The sequence below is a fragment of the Taeniopygia guttata genome, chromosome Z, assembly GCF_048771995.1.
Source record: "Taeniopygia guttata chromosome Z, bTaeGut7.mat, whole genome shotgun sequence".
Classification (NCBI taxonomy): Eukaryota; Metazoa; Chordata; class Aves; order Passeriformes; family Estrildidae; genus Taeniopygia; species Taeniopygia guttata.
In genome coordinates this window covers 64,131,014-64,149,340 of record NC_133063.1, presented here as the reverse complement: position 1 = coordinate 64,149,340, position 18,327 = coordinate 64,131,014, and the positions used below count along the sequence as shown (strand labels likewise).

The following is an 18,327-nucleotide window of genomic DNA, read 5'->3' as shown; positions in this document are numbered from 1 at the left end:
TAAATCTGGCTGCAGCACAGGCCTGGTTTCACATGATTTCTAACACTCAGGGCTCAGGTTACTTTGAGACTGCATTTGTATGTCTCTTGTTACTTCTGCATAAATACTGAGAAAACATTAAGGTAGCAAAATGCTTATTGCATTTTTTTTTTAATTTTTTAAAACCTTTTTTATTATTGTTGCATGAAAACATAGCTTCGCAGTAAATTAAATGAGCTAGGGATGGCATTTGTCAGATTTTACAGTTCATCCTGACAAACAAAAATTTGTTTCCAAATCTTGATGATTTCCCTAAATATTTTTAAAGGGAGCTTTCAGTTGTATTCTCCAATGGCACCTTTGTAATTAATGTAAAGTCTTGTGCTGTTTTTCTACAGATCTAGCTGTAAAATTTTGCTATAGTAAGAAGCTGTTACAAAGGAAGATAACCTTCCCTTTAGATTTATACCATCAAATTAAAACTAAGTGTTTTTATAAATCATTAATTGCACCAGAGCAATTGAGCAACTTATTTTCATAAAAGGTCAAGAAGCACTAAGAAAAAGTTCTGAGTTGTCTCTGATGTCTGTTATGCCTTGGACTGCTTTTGTTTCCACATAATTCAACCAGTGATTTTGATGACTTCTTGTTTATAGGAATTATATATAAACACATACACACAAAAGTACATAACGGTGTATATATTTATTTATATATTGATCTATACAGAGATAGATACCTATCTTTAGAATTCTAACTTAAAAAGCCATGACACAGTATAATCTATTACCCTCACAACTACCTTTGTTATCTTCCTTTTGGTGGGCTTTTGGACACTCATGAGGCTCTGAGTACCCTCGCGCTCTGGCAAAGCTGCATTGGAATTCATAACGTTCAACAGCTTGTGTGGACAGAGTGCCTTATCGAACTGAGCTCACTTATTTTGGTTTGGAAACAGTTCCATGACTGTTCCAGTTGCTATTTCTGTGCTTGTCTTTGCAGCCAGGGTGATACTTAAACTTACTTAGCAATTGTTCCAATGGTGGCTCATGGCAAAATAAAAATATTCACCTAAAATAAGTTCTGTGTAAAAGTTTGTAAAATAACCTGCCTAAGTTCCTGAAACATTTTAAATTTCAGGATCAGTTAAGTAAATTGCTAACAGCACTGGAAGAAAAGTCAATGAAGATTGAAGAGTTTGTGAGTGATATTGAGTTGCGATTTAACTCAGTTGAGGTAAGTCCAGTGTTTTATCACACTAGCCTTCTTTTCTTCTACAGCATTACTTCTAAGATGTGCTTGCCTACTTGTGCAGCATTATTGCTTCCACTAAAATGGGCTGCTGCTCCAGTCCTCAAATTGACTTCTCTGAAGTTCACTGGAAGGTGTTAACTTTGGAGGAAGAAAAAGATTGCTTTTTTGCACATTACTGCAAAGTGGAATATGTAACTGTCAAACACTGAAGGAAAAAGTTCCCTTAATTTTGTTTATGCCTACAAAAACTCACATAGTGTCTTGTTTAGAATCCCAATCAAAGCATTTAAATTAGTTGGCCAGTATCTTAAATTCTGATTGCCCAAGTTCTTAAGCCTTGAGAACTGTATTAACTGCAGTTGTAAATATGCATTATTATCTATTTTTGGTCAGACTTCCTATCTCAGTCATGAAATACTGAAATTTATTTTTAAACCCTAACAGTAAAAAAAAACCAAACAAAAAAAAACAACCAAACAACAACAACAAAAAAAACAACACCACAAAACCAAAACCAAAAAAAACCCCACCAAAACACTGTTGTTTTTATTGATATATTTCTCTGGAGATATTTCTTCCAGAGGAGTTTGTCTGCAGAAATAAAATTGTCTTATTGTCAGTGTGCCAGAATCAATATGGTGGATGAGTTGTGTTTGGGTAATTGAGAATTTCTGTGTATTCATTAGGTGTTGTCATTTTATTCTGCAGGAAAACTGTAAGAAAAATGCAGACTTACTGGAAAAGCAGAACGAAGAGATGCTTAAGAAAGTGGTAGCACAATATGATGAGAAATCAGAGAACTTCGAGGAAGTGAAGAAGATGAAAATGGAGTACCTGTATGAGCAGATGGTAAATTTCCAGCAAACTGTTGATTCAGCAAAGGAAACTTTGGAGACAACCGTAAAAGAAACAGATGAAGTGGATGGATTTGTTTTCCTAAATGTAAGTAGAATTGGCTTTCATGCTGTAGCTTTTATGATATTAGTTAGCAAAGGATTTCTGTATCTAGCATCTCAATGAATTTATTTTTTTTTAAAGACGGCTAAATCCTGCTAGCTCAGCTATTCTACTCTGAAACTGCTGGATCATATGGTTTTGATGTGGGAATTCTCAGAGAGAACTGTAGAGAGGATGCACAGGACAAAACTGTGACTTATGCTAGTCAAATGGTCCTGTTCATTTTTTAAGAAGTTGAAAAGACAGATAATATATCTAGAATTAATAACTGAGAAGTAAGAGAAGTTAGAATATTGATCTTTGAAACAAGAAAATGTAATTGAAAAGTAAAATTGTTTCTGGGCTGTAGGATTTTTTGTTGTGTATTGTTGTTTTTGTCTGGGGGTGTTTTTTAATGAGCAGATGGACAGTATTTATACTCTCAAATTGCTGAGGCTGTGATAAATAATTACTGTTGAAAAACAGTGAGGGGCTGTGTTGGTTGCTGATTGGGGGTGAAACCATGACAATGAGATAGGTTGAGGGCTGTGCATATGACATGTGTGTCTCTAATGGTCCTTCCTGGATGTTAAAAACATCTTCAGTAAGTCTGCAGGACTGGCCCTACTAACTCATACTGTCATACAGTCAACTTTGCTCAGAGGGTGTTGCTGTCCTGGGTCCTCCAATATTGTTCTTGTGCTGCAAAACTTGTCCTTAAGTGAGCTACAGCACTTTCTTCTCTCCGCAAGTGTATTACCAGTCTCAAAGAGGATGGAGTTTCTGGGACAATAAACTTCCCCCATTATGGAATTAGCATGTGGCCTGGAAGTTGCAGATAAAATATCTTGGAATGCCAGAAATAGAAAGGTCAAATTACTGTCTAAAGACTGATCACTCATGCAAAATAAGCTAGCTTTCGAAATACAAGCCTACATATGCCACAGCAGCAACAGAAATTATGCTGCAGAAATATTTGGCCTTCTTCCCTGCTCTGTGCCACACAATGTTGTAGTATCCTGTAACCAAATGAATGTTGTGGTAGATTTGCTATTTTGGGATGGATGAAAAATCTAGATTATTTTCCTGATTTTGTGAGGATCAGTGCTTTAGCAAATACATAATTTTGTAATCTGTAACTCTTTTGAGGGAGTGTGAAAATTACTGGATTTCTCTGCTCCCTTCTGTTCGTGATAAAGGATGGGAACTTTTTTGTTCACAGGGCAGAAAACATTATCTGAAGATTCTTGGGGTGTGGGACAAACTCTCATTCCATAAGTAAAAATCTCACATGGCTTCTAGTAATAAGAAGTTATGAAGTACATTTTAGCCAGAATTTGGATTTAACTATTCTTAATGTGCAAGTGATTTCTTTCTCTGAAAATCCTGTTTTTAGAAATTACTTGATTATGCTCCATCTTTAGATCTAGATATTGAATACTGAACCCTCAAGCACTTAAAATGAGATTTACACTCTAATACCCTGCTGAGCCTGAGCTTTGAAATGAAATATTTCTAAGGAAATAAATTCTCTGCTGGTGTGAATGAGCAGCATTCCACACAAGCTCAAGTCAATAAAGCTGTGTGGTTTTTGTCTATGGAGAGTAGAAAGATTGTTAGATGATCATGATTGGCTTTTCAACACTTTGGGGGTTTTGAAAACTGTTAACACATTTCTTTTTCCTTCTCTAGTCATCTAAAGAATTGAATAAAAGGTACATGAAGTATGGGTTAAGTGCACTGTAGTGAGTACTAGGCCTAGCATGCTGGATGCTTCATTTAGTATTTGGGAGCTTTTGAATACACGCTGCTAGTAATCAGAGCTACCTTTACAAACCTTGCAAATAATGAAATTTAGAAAAGCGGCTTTATACTTATTGCTGTAACTGGTTTTGAAGTGTTTTGCACATGTTCTATAATACATTAATTAAACAAATAGCACATAAAAACATCATCTCAATCTTAAATCTCTACATGGATATTTTTAAATAGCCATGGATATAAGATGCTCCTTTTAGTTATTACTATACATACATATACAATAGCCATTGTGACCATGCTTCCACCTTTTAGACTGATCAGATATACCCCTGATACATTTATTTTTTCATTAGTCTGGTTCTGTATCTCTTAGTCTTGAAAGGTTATAACACAAAGCAACGCAGGTAGTTTGACTATGCTTCTGAACACAACTCCAGAAAAATTAGATAAAGTAGATTTCAAAACCTGGCTGGGAGACTACGAGCTGATGTTTTCCTATGGCTTTCCATCAGCACTGCCTGATTCAGGGTGTGCCACAGGGCTGGTGCTTCAGCATAACTGCATCTGCCTGTATAAAAGCATACAATCACACACAGTTCTCTGCCATGTGGGATTTTCTCAAGGGAATGATTTTAGTGAGCCCCATCCTTTATGAGAGAAGTGTTCAACAACAAGCCCACATTCACCAAAACAATTTCTAGAATAAAGGGAACACATTCAGAGCAGTTGGCTGCAGGCTTCTCCTGTGCAAGCCCCCAGAACTGAACTGCCCAGCCCACCACCCCTGACTTTCCCCAGAGGGCTTTGGCACTGTGCAGTGCATATCAAACATACCTTTGTCAGTTCTGCCTCAGCCATCACAGGGATATGTGTGCTGACACCGGCTGGGGTATAACAGTGACAGCAGGGTTTCAGTTTGCAGTCAAATTACAGCCCCAGGAGAGAGATCTGAAGAGAATGTGCCAAATACCCCTTCAAGGTTTCTATAAATTTCCAGAATTAGAACTATAAATCTGCACTCACCTGTTCCAAGTCAAACTGCCTGGTCATATATCTGCATTTAGTTTATTGCATAAGATTAGAGCAGGTAAAATGGGACAAAACAATTTTCCAAGGCTTTCTGTCATCTTGATCTTTACTTTTTTACTTACACAATAAAGTTTTTTCTGCTTGGTGCATGGGCTTGGTTATTTAGTTTGATAATGCCTGTCTACTTAAAATAGGCTAAGAACAAGTCTATTTAACAATGCATGTTTTTCTAAAGAAAGTGTATTTTACATTTGTTGTGCTTTGTTAAGATTATGCATAATTAACTACTTCAATGACTGAAATAAAATGAAGGGGAGAAATATAAAATTCAGATAATTTTCTTGAGTTTGCTTCTGCCCCATGTTTGAAAATGTTTTAGGTCTTTTTTCATATAATGAACCCAGCAAATACAGCCTAACTAAGCGGTATCTATCTTCCCTTTCATGTTTTTTGGCTTGCCACAAGCAGCTGCTTTACATTACATCTCTGGAGTCAGCTGCTGTAGTTAGCTCTAAGGTCTGTAACCTTTAAAGGCACTGCATTAGCAAGCCCAAACCTCTCTGTTCTTGAGAGTCTTGCTGAGAACTTCCACATCTTCACATTCTCATGGATTAAGTGTAAACAGGCCATCAGCACTCTCATTGCGCTCCTGATTTGAAACTGCAGTATGGTGTAAATGTTCAAAATCTGGGGGACAGCTTCTCCTTGTATGCTGTCCTCAAGTTCCCAGGAAATATTCAAATAAGTGTATGTCATGTGGTCTTTGCTTCTGGCCTTTGGAAAACTATGCTATACCACAAAGGATTTGCATGAACAGATACATGTTTTCTTCCAATTAGGTTACTTTCTGCAATGGATACCACTCTCTCTTTAGAGAAGGTGCCCAGTGCTTTTTCACTGTTTGAGCACTTTGCAGACAGTCCAGGACAAAGCAATCAACACTCCTTACAACACGTGGCTGGTAAGAAACTCCGGATTTTGTCTTCACAAAAGCTAACATTTTGGCAATATTTTGGAAATTTCAGGAAGCTAAAATTAGAATCTGTATGAGAAGTGCAGATTTTCAAACTATGTAATTAACAATCAGAGTTGAATGTAAAATGAGGTTTAATTGTGCACAAGTGTTTGGCTTATAGTAGGTACCGTAAAATGAGCAAGAGGGAGAAGTGCTAAACTGGGGGATTCTTGCATAATTTTAGACATCTGTACCTCAGACAAGCTGAAGATCTTGATCTGTAAATCTCCCAGAGCTAAGTTGCTTTTCCTTGCATGCAGAGACAGAAGAAGCAATCAAAGAGCCTCCTGAGCTCTCTTCTCTGAGGGTGGCAGTCCCAGAATGCTTGGTGTGGGAATTGAGAGCAGGGGCTGAGGTTTCTGGACTTGTCACAAGTGAATGGAGGCACCTGAAACTCACAAGAGATGTGAAAGAGAAAGAAACAGCCTATAGCTAGAAACAGCCTCTGCCTGGGAGGGTAGTAGTAAAAATTGCACATGAGAAAGACATTTACTTATCTCTGTCTGATATTTCATGTCCTTTAAAAAGCCTGACTGGGTTTTCTGCTCTGCCTGTACATATAGATGTATTATCTAGATCTGGACAGCTGTCAACTAAGATCTTGTCAGCATTTTGTGGATTCATTTTCTTCATAATGGGACCCTACCCTAGGGTTTCTTTTTCCAGAGAACAGTGGTTAGGGATCTCACATCTCGCTGTCATGCTTTTTGCCCTTCCATTCGTTGTCACATGCAGCACTGACATCGCAGTCCCTCCCTGAGTTTTGAAGGGAAGCCCCTTTCTCATGTGTTTGGTCCCTAAGCACTGAAACTAGAGCATTAGATTCCCTAAGTTGCTTTGCTCACTGGCTGGATTTTCAAGACTAATGGGACATTGGAGAAGTGCCCACCATGTGCTGAGTCTCTGGTGCCTAATAGGGGCTGAGTGAACTTCTTAGCAGTGACACTATGGGGAGGTTGTCTCTCTCCTCCACACCATTGCTTTTCTTAGACTTGGAGGAATTCAAATATATCTGAGATGTTAATGTCCTTGTCAGATGTGTATGAATTTGCCTGTGGCATTTGAAGCTTCTCTGATGAAGCTGGACAGGCATTTGAGTATGCAGCATTATCGCAAGTGTAATTTTTTTAGGAAGTCAGATAAAAAGACCAATTTTGTAACTCACTCTGCAAATTAACTTGCTGGTGCAAATGTGCTGTGTTTCTTGGCTTAGTTCCTAAACCTCCTCTTGCAGTCCCATGAGTACAACAGTCATTCTTTCCTCCTAGGCTGCTGCCTACTGGCAAGGTCACACAGTAGAACAGAGCCACATACTTCTTTTTCCCACAAGCCACTCCAACATTTATTTCCCTAAACTGCTGAAGTCTGCTTTCTGGGTTAGTTTGCATTAGCTACTGTGTTTGCTGGCTCCAGACCAGATTGCTTTGACAAACTGCAAATGAATAACTGTCCACTAGTAAGAGATCTTCAAAGCTCCTTATCCTTTATGCCTACTTAATATCTAACATACCTAATTTTCTGTCTTCACTTTTACTGCAAAGTATTTCAACTGCTATCATGATTTTTATTTTGGCAAGCAGTAGACAACAAATTTGGTGTGTTTTTTCTGATTTGTTTGATAGTTTGTTTTTTCAAGGTTATAACCTTCCTGAAGGAAAATAGTTACATGTATACATGAAACTTAATTTGGAATTTAATTGAATGGCTATGAACTTATCACATATTGGGACTAATTTCAGACACTTGGAATTTTATTTGACTGAAGCCATATGATGAAATGCATATGAAGGTGCCAGGTTTCTACAATCCATGTATTTTCCTTCAGAAAGAATCACATTTTACTGAACAATTTCATAGAACATTATTTTCACCACTTCAGAAACATCTTCCTTCCATTTCCACTAATGAAAAGTCCTTTTCCCTCAAATTCTTTCTCCTTTCATGTAATCCATTTCCATTCACAAATGTATTAGCATAAAAAACCCTTGCAACATGCTGTTGAGCATAACTGCACTCAGGTTCTGCCTGGAAATAGAAGAGTGGGAATAATTTAAAAAATTAAAAAGTATTATTTCCAAAGCCCACTGCAACTCCTGGCCTTTTACATTGGAAGGCAAGGACCTTTGCTGATTGTAAAAAAAGTTTCCAATAGAGTCACAGAGGAATGTATCTGCTCTCATTCTTCAAGTACACAATGCCAAGGAAATATTGTTTCTCATTACGTGGGAAAACACATGGATTACTGTGGAGATTACATAGCATGACAGAAAACTTTCTTACACCACAGGACTTCAGTGAAAACTGAACTGATGAGAACATGCGTCACTTTTCTGTTTAAAATATAATTTAGTCAAACTCATATTGCAAAAATACCTCATTTTTAAATTAAAATTCACTTTTAAAGGGGCCACTTAAAAGAGGATAATGCATAAATGTTCTCTTTCTGGAGAGAATAGTTCAGCTTCTTGTTTTGAAATTGCTTCCTTTCAAATTGTTTCATATTATGTAAAAGGAAAGTAGAAATCAAATGTTTCTCAATATTGCTGAACTGAATTTCGATCTATAATTTTTTTTCAGAAGTTTCATTCAGTAAACTAGCTTCTGTTCATATTTGGCATAATAATAGATCTTGCAACTGTGGGGTTTCTGTGATCAAAAATAGTGGTTTCTAGGCAACTTCATGGGGAAGAAAAATGGTTTTCCCACCATGTCCACTGAAAGGAAGTATTTTCCTAAAGATGATAAATTTCTTAATTGCTAACTCTAGATGCAGTCAAAAGACAAAATGAGGATTGTTTTTAGCAATAAGAAGGATAATTTTTTTTCAATGGAAGCAGATGTAATGCTACTGTACTGGTAGCTCTCTGTATAAATCATAAGGAAACAGCCAGCATCTGCATTTGCCTTGTTCATGCCACAGGGGATTATCATCATTACTGTGGAGATAACTGAAAAGAAAGCTAAAGCTTTCTGCTGAGATTCTAAGAGAATTAATGAAATATGGAAATTTACTGGGTGAAGAAATAGAACCATGTATTTTCATTCCCTGCAATCATTTTAACAATTATCATCTTTTGGGGCTTTTTGCTTCTTTCTTTGCCCTCCCTCTCTTCTATGACATAATCACAGAGGCAAACAATATCTCATCTGGGGCTGGATCTGTGTCAATCAGGAGACATAAGTTTGTGTAAAAGCTGAGGAGCCTTGGAAATCTTTGAAGCACTTGTGAGGAATGATCCTGGTAGCCCCATGGAGTTCAGGTGCTTTGGCAGAGTTCAGGTTCACCTGCAAACCAAGAATAGTCAGTCCCCTGGGTCTGTGGAGAAATGACCATGGTAGGAAGGAGTGCCAAGCTGTGTGTGGGCAGTAGGAGCCCACCCCAGAGCAGGGCTGGGCCTGAGAGCGCAGCGAACCTCCTGCTCCCCAGTGCAGTCTGACCTTCTCTGCCTGAAACACATCCCTACTCCTGTCAGCAGCACTGACCCACTGCATGAATCCCCTCCTGGGGTGGCGGTCCTTTCCACTGCCCACGTTCCCGGGATCACTGCACACATATCTCTCTGGAGGAATGTATAGGCAAATGCTTTGTGCTGAGTTTGGGTGGTCCCAGTACTAGGACTGCATCTTATTTTGTCCAGACTTGTGAGGGAAATGGGAATTTCTTCTATTCCTAGTTTATGAGGATCTCTTGCTCTAAGACTGCACCAGTATTCCATATTTTCTGCTGTACTTGCTCTCTGGAAATATGCAACCTGAGTGAAAATAAGCAATTGGGTTGACTCATGAATTTGTAGGTAATTTGGCTGAAAACACAGAAGTATGTATAACAATGGGAGACTTTCCTCTCAGTCCCACAGACACCGACTGTCATACCTCAGGAGCCAAACTCAGCCACCAGCACCTCCATTGCTGTCTACTGGGCTGTGAATGACGGGGATACCATTGACTGCTTCCAGGTCTACTGTACGGAGGAGCTGCAAGCCAGCAAAGATGCAGGGGGTGCGTAACATCATGCCCTTTCTGCCCTGCCTGGGGTAAGCAGACGGGAGGATGAGCTGCAGGGGAGTGCCCATGACATCGGAAGAAGAATGGCTGTGAAAACATCACGTATCGAACTAAAGATAGGCAGTGGTAGGGGAGGTTGTGAGGAAGATGCTGTTTCTTCTCCTCCCCTTTGTCCCCACAAATGGAAGATAATATCATGCTCTGTAAAGTTAAGGGCAGTTGTTTTCAACTGTTGAAGTGTCTTTTCATGACCAGGCCTGACCATCAGAAAGGATGTTTCCATGCTGCCCCATTGTTGCTCATGAGGATTGCAGACAGAGCTCCCAAGGGGAGAGATTTCATTATGTTTTTAAGACCCTGCATGTGCTTTGGAAATATGTCCTCATTGAAAAAGCATTAGAAGGTATTTCCACATGTAGACAAAGACTTTTTCAAAACATTTCAAATGTTAAAAATTGAAATTTAATAAAGGGGATTGAAACGCTCATTTGTTAAAAAGCTCAAAGCAGACCAGGCTCTGCACAAATCTGTGTATGCATATATGTCCAGGGTAAAGGATGTTTAGGGCTTTTTGTAATAGGTAATTTATACCTAAGTGCTATATAGTTCATTATGAAGAATTGTTGCTATAGAGTTGGTAACTGGTAGCACCAGGGTTGGTAACTGCTGGTTGCATGTCCCAAACTTGCAGTCCAGCAGCACTGAGGGCAGTAATCTCCACTTGCCATGGCATTTTGTACTCTCAGCTCAAGGGCATGTCAAAAGCTTTCTGTCAGAGTGAAATATAGAAATCTTAGATAGTAATAACTTCTGGATGTTTTTCAATTGACTGTTTTTAATATGTTATTTGAGCGGCTTAGTTGTAAGCCCTACCAGTGCAACCAGTATGAGGTCCTGTGCATGTGTATTTTCTCCTAGCCTTAGTGGAAGAGTACAGAGTGACAGTGAAAGAGAGCCACTGCATTCTGGAGGACCTGGAGCCAGATCGCTGCTACAGTGTGTGGGTAATGGCTGTGAATGGCACAGGCTGCAGTTTACCCAGTGAAAAAGCCATTTTTAAAACAGGTATGTACATTTTTTTGTGATTTGATTATTGCAAGTTTCGGGTCCTTAGACTAATTTAGTCCACAGTGTTACTGACACAGAAGAAACTGCTTCATTTAGCCCATCTGGCAGATAGCAGGCAGTTCATGGTTACTCCCCTGTTTGCTCAGAGATAGTGGCATAATTGCTCCTGAGAGGAAACTTGAACACATTCAAATTTGAAGACGTTTTCAGTGTTAGGGCCACGTGGCTGCAGCATCAGGGCAGCATATTAGGTATTTATATTCAGAGTGTATTGCACTGCTCTATGGAAGCGCTGGGAAAGCCACCTGGCTGCTCCCTGCTGCTGCTCCCTCTCCTGCCCACAGTGGAGGAGACTGGCTGCATGTTCTGCCTCTTTCCCATTCACCTGAATACATCTATGTTGCATTGATTTAAGGTATTAATTTTTCAAGGGAAGGACTGCTTTACTGAGGTTACATGCTGTGTCTTGCTCAGTGGGACACAAATGTCAGTTGTGCCTAAGAGGCTCTGCTGTTGTATAAGTAGTATAAATTGAAATGAGTAACTAGATGAGTATTGCTTATAAGCTTCATTTGACTGATTAAGTTTTCTGAGCATTAATTCCTTTAATAATTTGTATTGACAAAACTATTGCTTCTTGAATTATAAGCAAGGAGAAGCATTCTTGTGTTTGAGGCCCTCCTGTCAGGCATTTTTTTCAGTGCTGCAGGAAAAAAAAACAATTATTCCACTACTGAAGTCACAAATACAGGCAAGATATCTAACCATTCATAGCAAAAAAATCTGTTCCACACTGAGTTTCTTGTCAAAATTACTTGGCAGCAGCCACAGCTCTAAGCATTTTGCTTAATCTACTAGAATTCACATCTGTTGATAAGTCTCCCTGATACTTAATTTGTGATTTATATTTTCACAAAGGTTATTTTCCAGAGAACTCAGAGGGGAATGCAACTCAGCAATGCAACTGTGAACATAGTGCAGAGTTTCTGCCAAATTCACAAATAATTATGAGCTATTGCTAGCTAATAAATCATAATTTTAAAAGAGGGTTCCACCTTTCTGAAACCATTATTTTTAAGAAATCTCATTGTTTTTTGGTGTCAGGATCACCCTTCTTTTTTCCTAAAAATTGAATCCTTCTAAGAAAAGTTAATTTATATGGTCTTTAATGGCTTCCTTCAGCCTTTTTCTTTAAGAAAACAAATAGACTGGGTAAAATGTGGGCTTCCCTCAAAGCTCTCATTTGAGATTCCTCTGGAGTGCATGAGCCCCAGATGGACTTTTGGGTGCACTGCTGAGGACTGGCTGATGCAAAATTGCTGCATCTTTTCAACACCGAAGGCAGAAAGATGAGCACCAGAAATGGAAACCAGTTCTTCAGTGGGAGATTAATCTTCAGATAAGAAGTTCACACATACAAGAAAATTATTTGCTGGTATATGCAGTTGAGGAATATACACCTTAATAGCTGTTCAAAGCTGAGACTCTTCCAGTTGCTAGGAATGCTCACAAAATTTCTCTGTTGGCACTGCACCCCTGGAGGTGTCAGAGTAGCCTGGAGAGCTGTGGGGAATGCAGGTAGATGCTGCTGTAGTATCCCCACAGAAGCCCCTGACTCTTGCTCCTTCTCCTCCCAGACTCACAGCTTGTCCTCTCTGCTGAGGAACATTCTGTCTCCAAACTGTATTTTCTGTGAGGGGATGATGCTCAAGGCAAGAAGTATTCCTCTATCCCCCTGACCCCTCCTGCACAACTGATCTCCTGGTGATCTCTCCTTGCAGTCCTAAAGACACACAAGTGGACACACCTTCTGTTGTTGCTCAAAATCTCTGTAATTTTCACCGTTGGCTCTTTGCCTCTTATACAGTCACTTACATGAGTTCCAGAACATTACAATAAAATTAGATTGTGTATTCTACCTGCAGTTAATTTGTTTAAAAAAATCTCAGAAGCACACTAACAGTATTTTCTAGTATGCTCACTTCAGCTACTCTTTAGACAGATATTTTCAAATTGCAGTAAAAAAAGCTTAATGTCTTGTGACATACTGTTTACACATACCTACATGTAAGTATGTGTGTAAGCTGCTGAATGAAGGTATTAGGGGATTCAGCTATTAATTTTTCATCCTTTAGCAAGGATGCATTTAGAAACAGACAATAACAAACTTACCAGAAGAGAATTAAGGAACTATTGCTAAGGAAGCTACCAGATGATGGTCTATCCCACAAATGCATTGTTCTGCTAAATACATAAATTAGTTCTTCCTGAAGCAAAACATAAAGTAAATCTTACCCTGAACTGCTAACCTTCTGATTTTCACTAAATTAGGAAACTATTAAATATTTGTGGGTAATTTTGTTTCCTTTTCTAGTAAAAACAAGTTATTTTTCTTAAAAAAAAAAAAAAAGCAGAAATGTTTACTATAGTTCTGTTAGATTTTCTTGTAATAAATTAATCCAATCCCTACTTTTGTGTTAGGCTTCCTATTTGGAACCTCAAAAGAAAAATTAATTTTTATTACTTTTTTTTTTTCTTAATTAGTACTCTTTCTTTTAGAATTTGCATTAGCACTGTTTATGTGAGTTTCACCACAGGTTGTAAGGTGTTTTCTGTTGCTATTTTCCAGAATGGGAAAAAACAAGAGAATACAACAGAGCCATTTTCAGCCTACAGTGTCGAATGTGCAGTTTCACACAATAGCTTTTGATTACTTGCAGCTAGTGCATTATTTTATATTCTGTTTTCTGTACTGCAGTTGGTCCTGTATCTCTTAAACAGAATCTCTAAAAAGGAGAAATTACAGGACCGAATTTTAGCATTGCAAAAATAACGAGGACATAATTAAACAGAAAGTCAGCATCTCCCTGTCACGTTTGTTCCTGATGCAGTTCATGCAGGGACTGCTGAGGACAGGACTGAGGTGATGCAGAGAGCTGTAGGCAGTGCTGCTTCGGTGCTCTCTGCTCCTCGCAGACTGGCAGGAACGAGGAAACATTGCTTGAGGAAAGGCATTACAATTCACCATTCTAAGCATGTGACAAATGCACAACTATTTACCATTACTTTCCCAGCGTGTTTCTATTGCTTGTTTTCCCTGCAATGTCTGTTTTCCTCTGCCATTCAAATACACACAAACAAAAGGTCACTGCTAGACGGGCAAAACCCCATCGCGTGGGTTTTCACGGCCGGGATGTTCCTCCCCGTGCGGAGATGCCCCCGGCGCCCTCGCGGCAGCGCAGTAACGCGTCCCTGTGTTCCCAGCGCCCGCCGTGCCCAGCATCAAGGCCGAGGACTGCACCGTGTGCTGGGACACCGCCACTGTCCGCTGGCTCTCCTCATCCCTGTCCGCCGAGTCCTTCATCGTGGAGTACTGCCGGCAGCACTCGCCGGAGGGAGAAGGTCTCAGGTCAGTGCCGCGCCCACGAAACCCTTGGACGGGCTGGGCAGCCGCGACCGAGCGTCCTGCCGGGCGCGGCTCCATCCCAGAGATTGTTCTGCCCGCAGCGCCCAAGGAAGGAATCTGCTTCCCTGTCTGGGGAGTCTAAGGGGCAGGCACTAATCTGCCAGATTGGGCTGAGACATAAAAATACTTCCTTTTTATTCTCAGTCCCTTTCATTTGGGGCCAAAGCCGTGGAGATGTTGTGCTGTCTGCAATCAGCAAGAAGTTTGGGGGCTGTGCTGGGCGGGGAACTCAGAGCAGGGCAGCTCCACGGGAAGGTGAATGAAGGAGGAGCATGGCCCGGTTTGCTCTTCGCTTTGTGTAGGACAAGACAGAAGTCATCTCTGGGCATAGCAAAGGTGATGTGGGTGTCTCTGTAACATTGGTGACCCGTCTGTGCTGTCTGGATGTACGCGCAGAGGCCTCTCAATGCACAACTGAGCTCTGTGCTACCTGGCTGTGCAGGCATGCCACAGGGCTTCAAGAGTCGCTTTGAAATTCAGGGTAGTGGCTGTTTGTGCCAGACCCTCTCTGGTTTGCCCTGTGCTAAGCCTGTGCTGCATAGAGGAGAGGACAAGGAGGGATGTTGGCACCTCTGAGCCAGGTAACTGCACGGTGCTGAAACGCAGAGAAAATTGTTGTAGAATCATAGAATCTTAGAATAGCCTTGGTTGGAAAAGACCTTAAAGATCATCCAGTTCCAACCCCTCAGCTATAGGCAGGGAGTTACATGGTGGTCTGCATATCCTTAGGGCTTGGGGGTCTTTGCCTTATAAAAACAGTGACAATATTCTAGCAAAGTACAGCTCCACAGGTCTGAGAAGTTTTATGAAGCGGAGAGGGGTGGCTTGCCATACAGAACCCTGTGGAAGAGCCTCAGCCCAGCAGAGGTTGTCTTTTTCACTTCCTGAGAATCCTGATGAGGGTCTTCACCTATGGGCTAGTTCATGTGGACTTCATGAAGATGGGGTAGAGACGGAAGAGCTCCCTGAAGAGGAGGGAAGGGCTTCATGCCCTGCAGTCAAAATTATTTATGTGGACTGAAGTGTTCTTAGCTTTGTAGGAGAGAAGTACAACTGTGAAATTGTGAATGCCTTGCTCCTTACAAAAGTAGGCTGAAAACCGAAATTAAAAATTTCTGTGTGGGTGGGAGACTTTTTATCATGCAGTGTGCTGCATTACTGCAATCAAGGAGAGGTCTTGCCCAATTCTTCTGCTTCTCGGAGGGGCTTGCCGTGTTTCATACCTATTTCATGAGGCCGTCAGGTCCCTGTCAGCCTGCCAAAGTTGTTGTTGGTCAAAGATAATGGAGCTGCTGCTGAAACATATGCTGGTTGTTTGCCCTCAAGTTTCTGTGCTGTTATCTGAAACTGATTTTTTTTTTCTCAAAACAAAACCAGAAACTGTGCTGATTTCTGTAATCCATGAGCAAGGTGTTGGTAGCGCCAAGTGTTTGCTTGTGTGGTGATAAATGTGGCAAAAAATCTTCCAGAACAGACCCATTGCTTTCTCAAGTGACCTTGTGTAAAATCTAATGTGTTTATAATTATACTGAGTCACATTTGACTTCTTGGCCTCTCTGTCAGCAGAGACTGGCCTTTAACTGTGACAAGTGTGAAAACTTTCCACAAAATAATGAATTTTCTCAGAATTGCAATAGCTTAAAACCCTCTTTAAGAGTATTCTCTGGGCTTTGACCTTGTTTTGTGTGTCAAAGGCAATGTTTTAACACTTACTTTCCCTGAACACAATTTCCCTCTTATTTTTTTTTCCTAAATCAACCCCCTGAGAATAACCTGGGAATCTTCTGTAGTGTCAGAAGTTGTTACAGTGTTGGAGAAATTTTTTTTTAAGATTTCTATTTAAGATTTTAGATAAAGTAGAGGGGGGAAAAAGCCTGCTGGTAGATGGAGAACTGCCTTTATCACTCATATCCAAGGCTCCCAAAGTTGCAATTTAGAATTAGAAATCAACTTTAATAGAAGTCAATCAACTTAACTAGAAGCCAAGTACCTATATAAGGTAGAATAAAACTCCAACTCTATGCACACCCAGAATTTTGTTCTCAGATCTTGTAGATTCTTCTGTTTGTTTTATTTTCCTTGAAAGCTTGGAGGAAACTTTCAGGTTTCCTGAGCAACATGCATCTTGGGGATCAGCCGAATGTGTAGCCCTCTCATAGACAGCATGTGCCTTTTGTGCTTGCAGCAGCCCTGGAGCTAAGCAATTTCCCAGCCCCTGCTGGGAGTTCAAACACATTTCTCAGCAACCCTAAAAGGTTCATTCAGTTGCTGATGCGGGCACAGTGTGAAAGTAGAGGTCAGGAAAGAACATTCAAGAAAAGTTCAGGAGAAGGCAGCATGGCCCCATCTCCATAAGGCTGCTTTCACAGATGTCATTCTGGAAGCTCCCCCAGGGTAAAGGATACTGCCAAGGGAGCAAACAGGGAGAAAGGCCCTCACTGAACAGCTAGAGACATGTGGTCTAAGTCAGTGGCACGTAAGCTTCAGCATGCTGCAGAATCACAGTGTGGTAGAGGCTGGAAGGGACCTTTGGAGATCACCTAGAGCAGCACCCCTGATCAAGCAGGGCCCCCTAGAGCCAGTTGCCCAGGATGCTTTTGGATAACTCTCGAGAACATCCTTGAAGCAATTCAACCTCTCCAGCGAGAGAATAAGAAGCATATCTGGAAGTGAAACCTCACTAAAATTTCGTTTCCAATACTGCCAAAAACCAAAACAAACCAAACAAACAAAAACCCACAAAACCCCAGCTGTTGGAAATGGATTTGTAGAAGGCCCACAATGTTTGCATCCATATGCAAACTTTGAAATAAGAAATAATGAACTTAGAAATGCCATGGAATAGGACTGATATTGTTGAGAGAGAAACTGAGCTAGGAAAAAGTTTAAAAAGATGGCCTTGTAAATAAAACTAGATACTTTGGATAAATAGAACTATGGAAGATGCATTGCAGTGGGACCCACGAGGGGTAGTTTTAATTATTTGCTTTAAGGCATCTACAGCATGGTGTGGCAAAAAGCTGATAGGCCAATAAATATTTATACTGTATTGTAATGAGGAAATAGTTGGCTTCTGATTATGATGGCATGAATTGTCTCACCCTTCTCATGAGACTGAAAATGGAATAAAAGCTTTTAAAACGTCGCTCAGTTGCCCCATCTCCAAGTCAAGAAAAAGTATTATCCAACACCCGACCAACCAAAACAAACAAAAAAAAACAACCAACAAACCAACTAACTGACCAACCAAAAAAAGTCCACCCAACTCTACATTTTCCCTTCTCCTTTCTCTCTTCTTACCAGCTTGCCACCTGAGGGACATAATTTCATATTAAATCACCTTAAATCTTCAGCAAAAAATGAGTCCCTGGCCTGCTGCAGTAGTTTTAAAGCTCTTTCCCAGGTTGAATCTTTTTCCAGAATCTTTATGAGTGACACTTTGAAATGTTTCTTTCAGTTTCAAGAGCTCTGCTATTTTCTCACTGTTCAGCCTCTTTGTGTTTGGAAGTCAATGGAGTTGTGGGTGGAAGATGGAAAGCTGTGAGAAAAGTAGTCCAGGGATTAGGTATGTAGGCTGTTCAGATGGAAAGCCCGTGTCACATCATGAGAAATCCGTAAGACTCAGGGAGGCAGAAATAAGTGCAGTATGCGGTGAGATTGTGAAAGTGGAAGTTACTGAATGTCATTCTCTCTGACAGTGCAAGACCGGTGCTTTTAGGGAAAGAAATTTTCAGTTTCCTTATGAAGCAAGTCTAATGATGGAACAAAAGGAGCAAGTCTCCCTCCTCTTTCATTGCCCACATGGTAGTTGCGG

At 40.3% G+C, this 18,327-nt stretch overlaps 1 protein-coding gene across 1 annotated transcript in view; it reads left to right on the top strand.

Moving 5' to 3' along the window:
- CMYA5 (cardiomyopathy associated 5) overlaps positions 1–18,327 on the top strand; it is a 46,010-nt gene that overhangs the window by 18,861 nt on the left and 8,822 nt on the right. Inside the window, exons 3-9 of the mRNA XM_030258581.4 lie at positions 1,120–1,215; positions 1,942–2,175; positions 3,862–3,884; positions 5,799–5,920; positions 9,824–9,973; positions 10,898–11,044; positions 14,312–14,456. Coding sequence (XP_030114441.4) covers positions 1,120–1,215; positions 1,942–2,175; positions 3,862–3,884; positions 5,799–5,920; positions 9,824–9,973; positions 10,898–11,044; positions 14,312–14,456 — 917 coding nt within the window. The remainder of the gene's footprint in view (positions 1–1,119; positions 1,216–1,941; positions 2,176–3,861; positions 3,885–5,798; positions 5,921–9,823; positions 9,974–10,897; positions 11,045–14,311; positions 14,457–18,327) is intronic.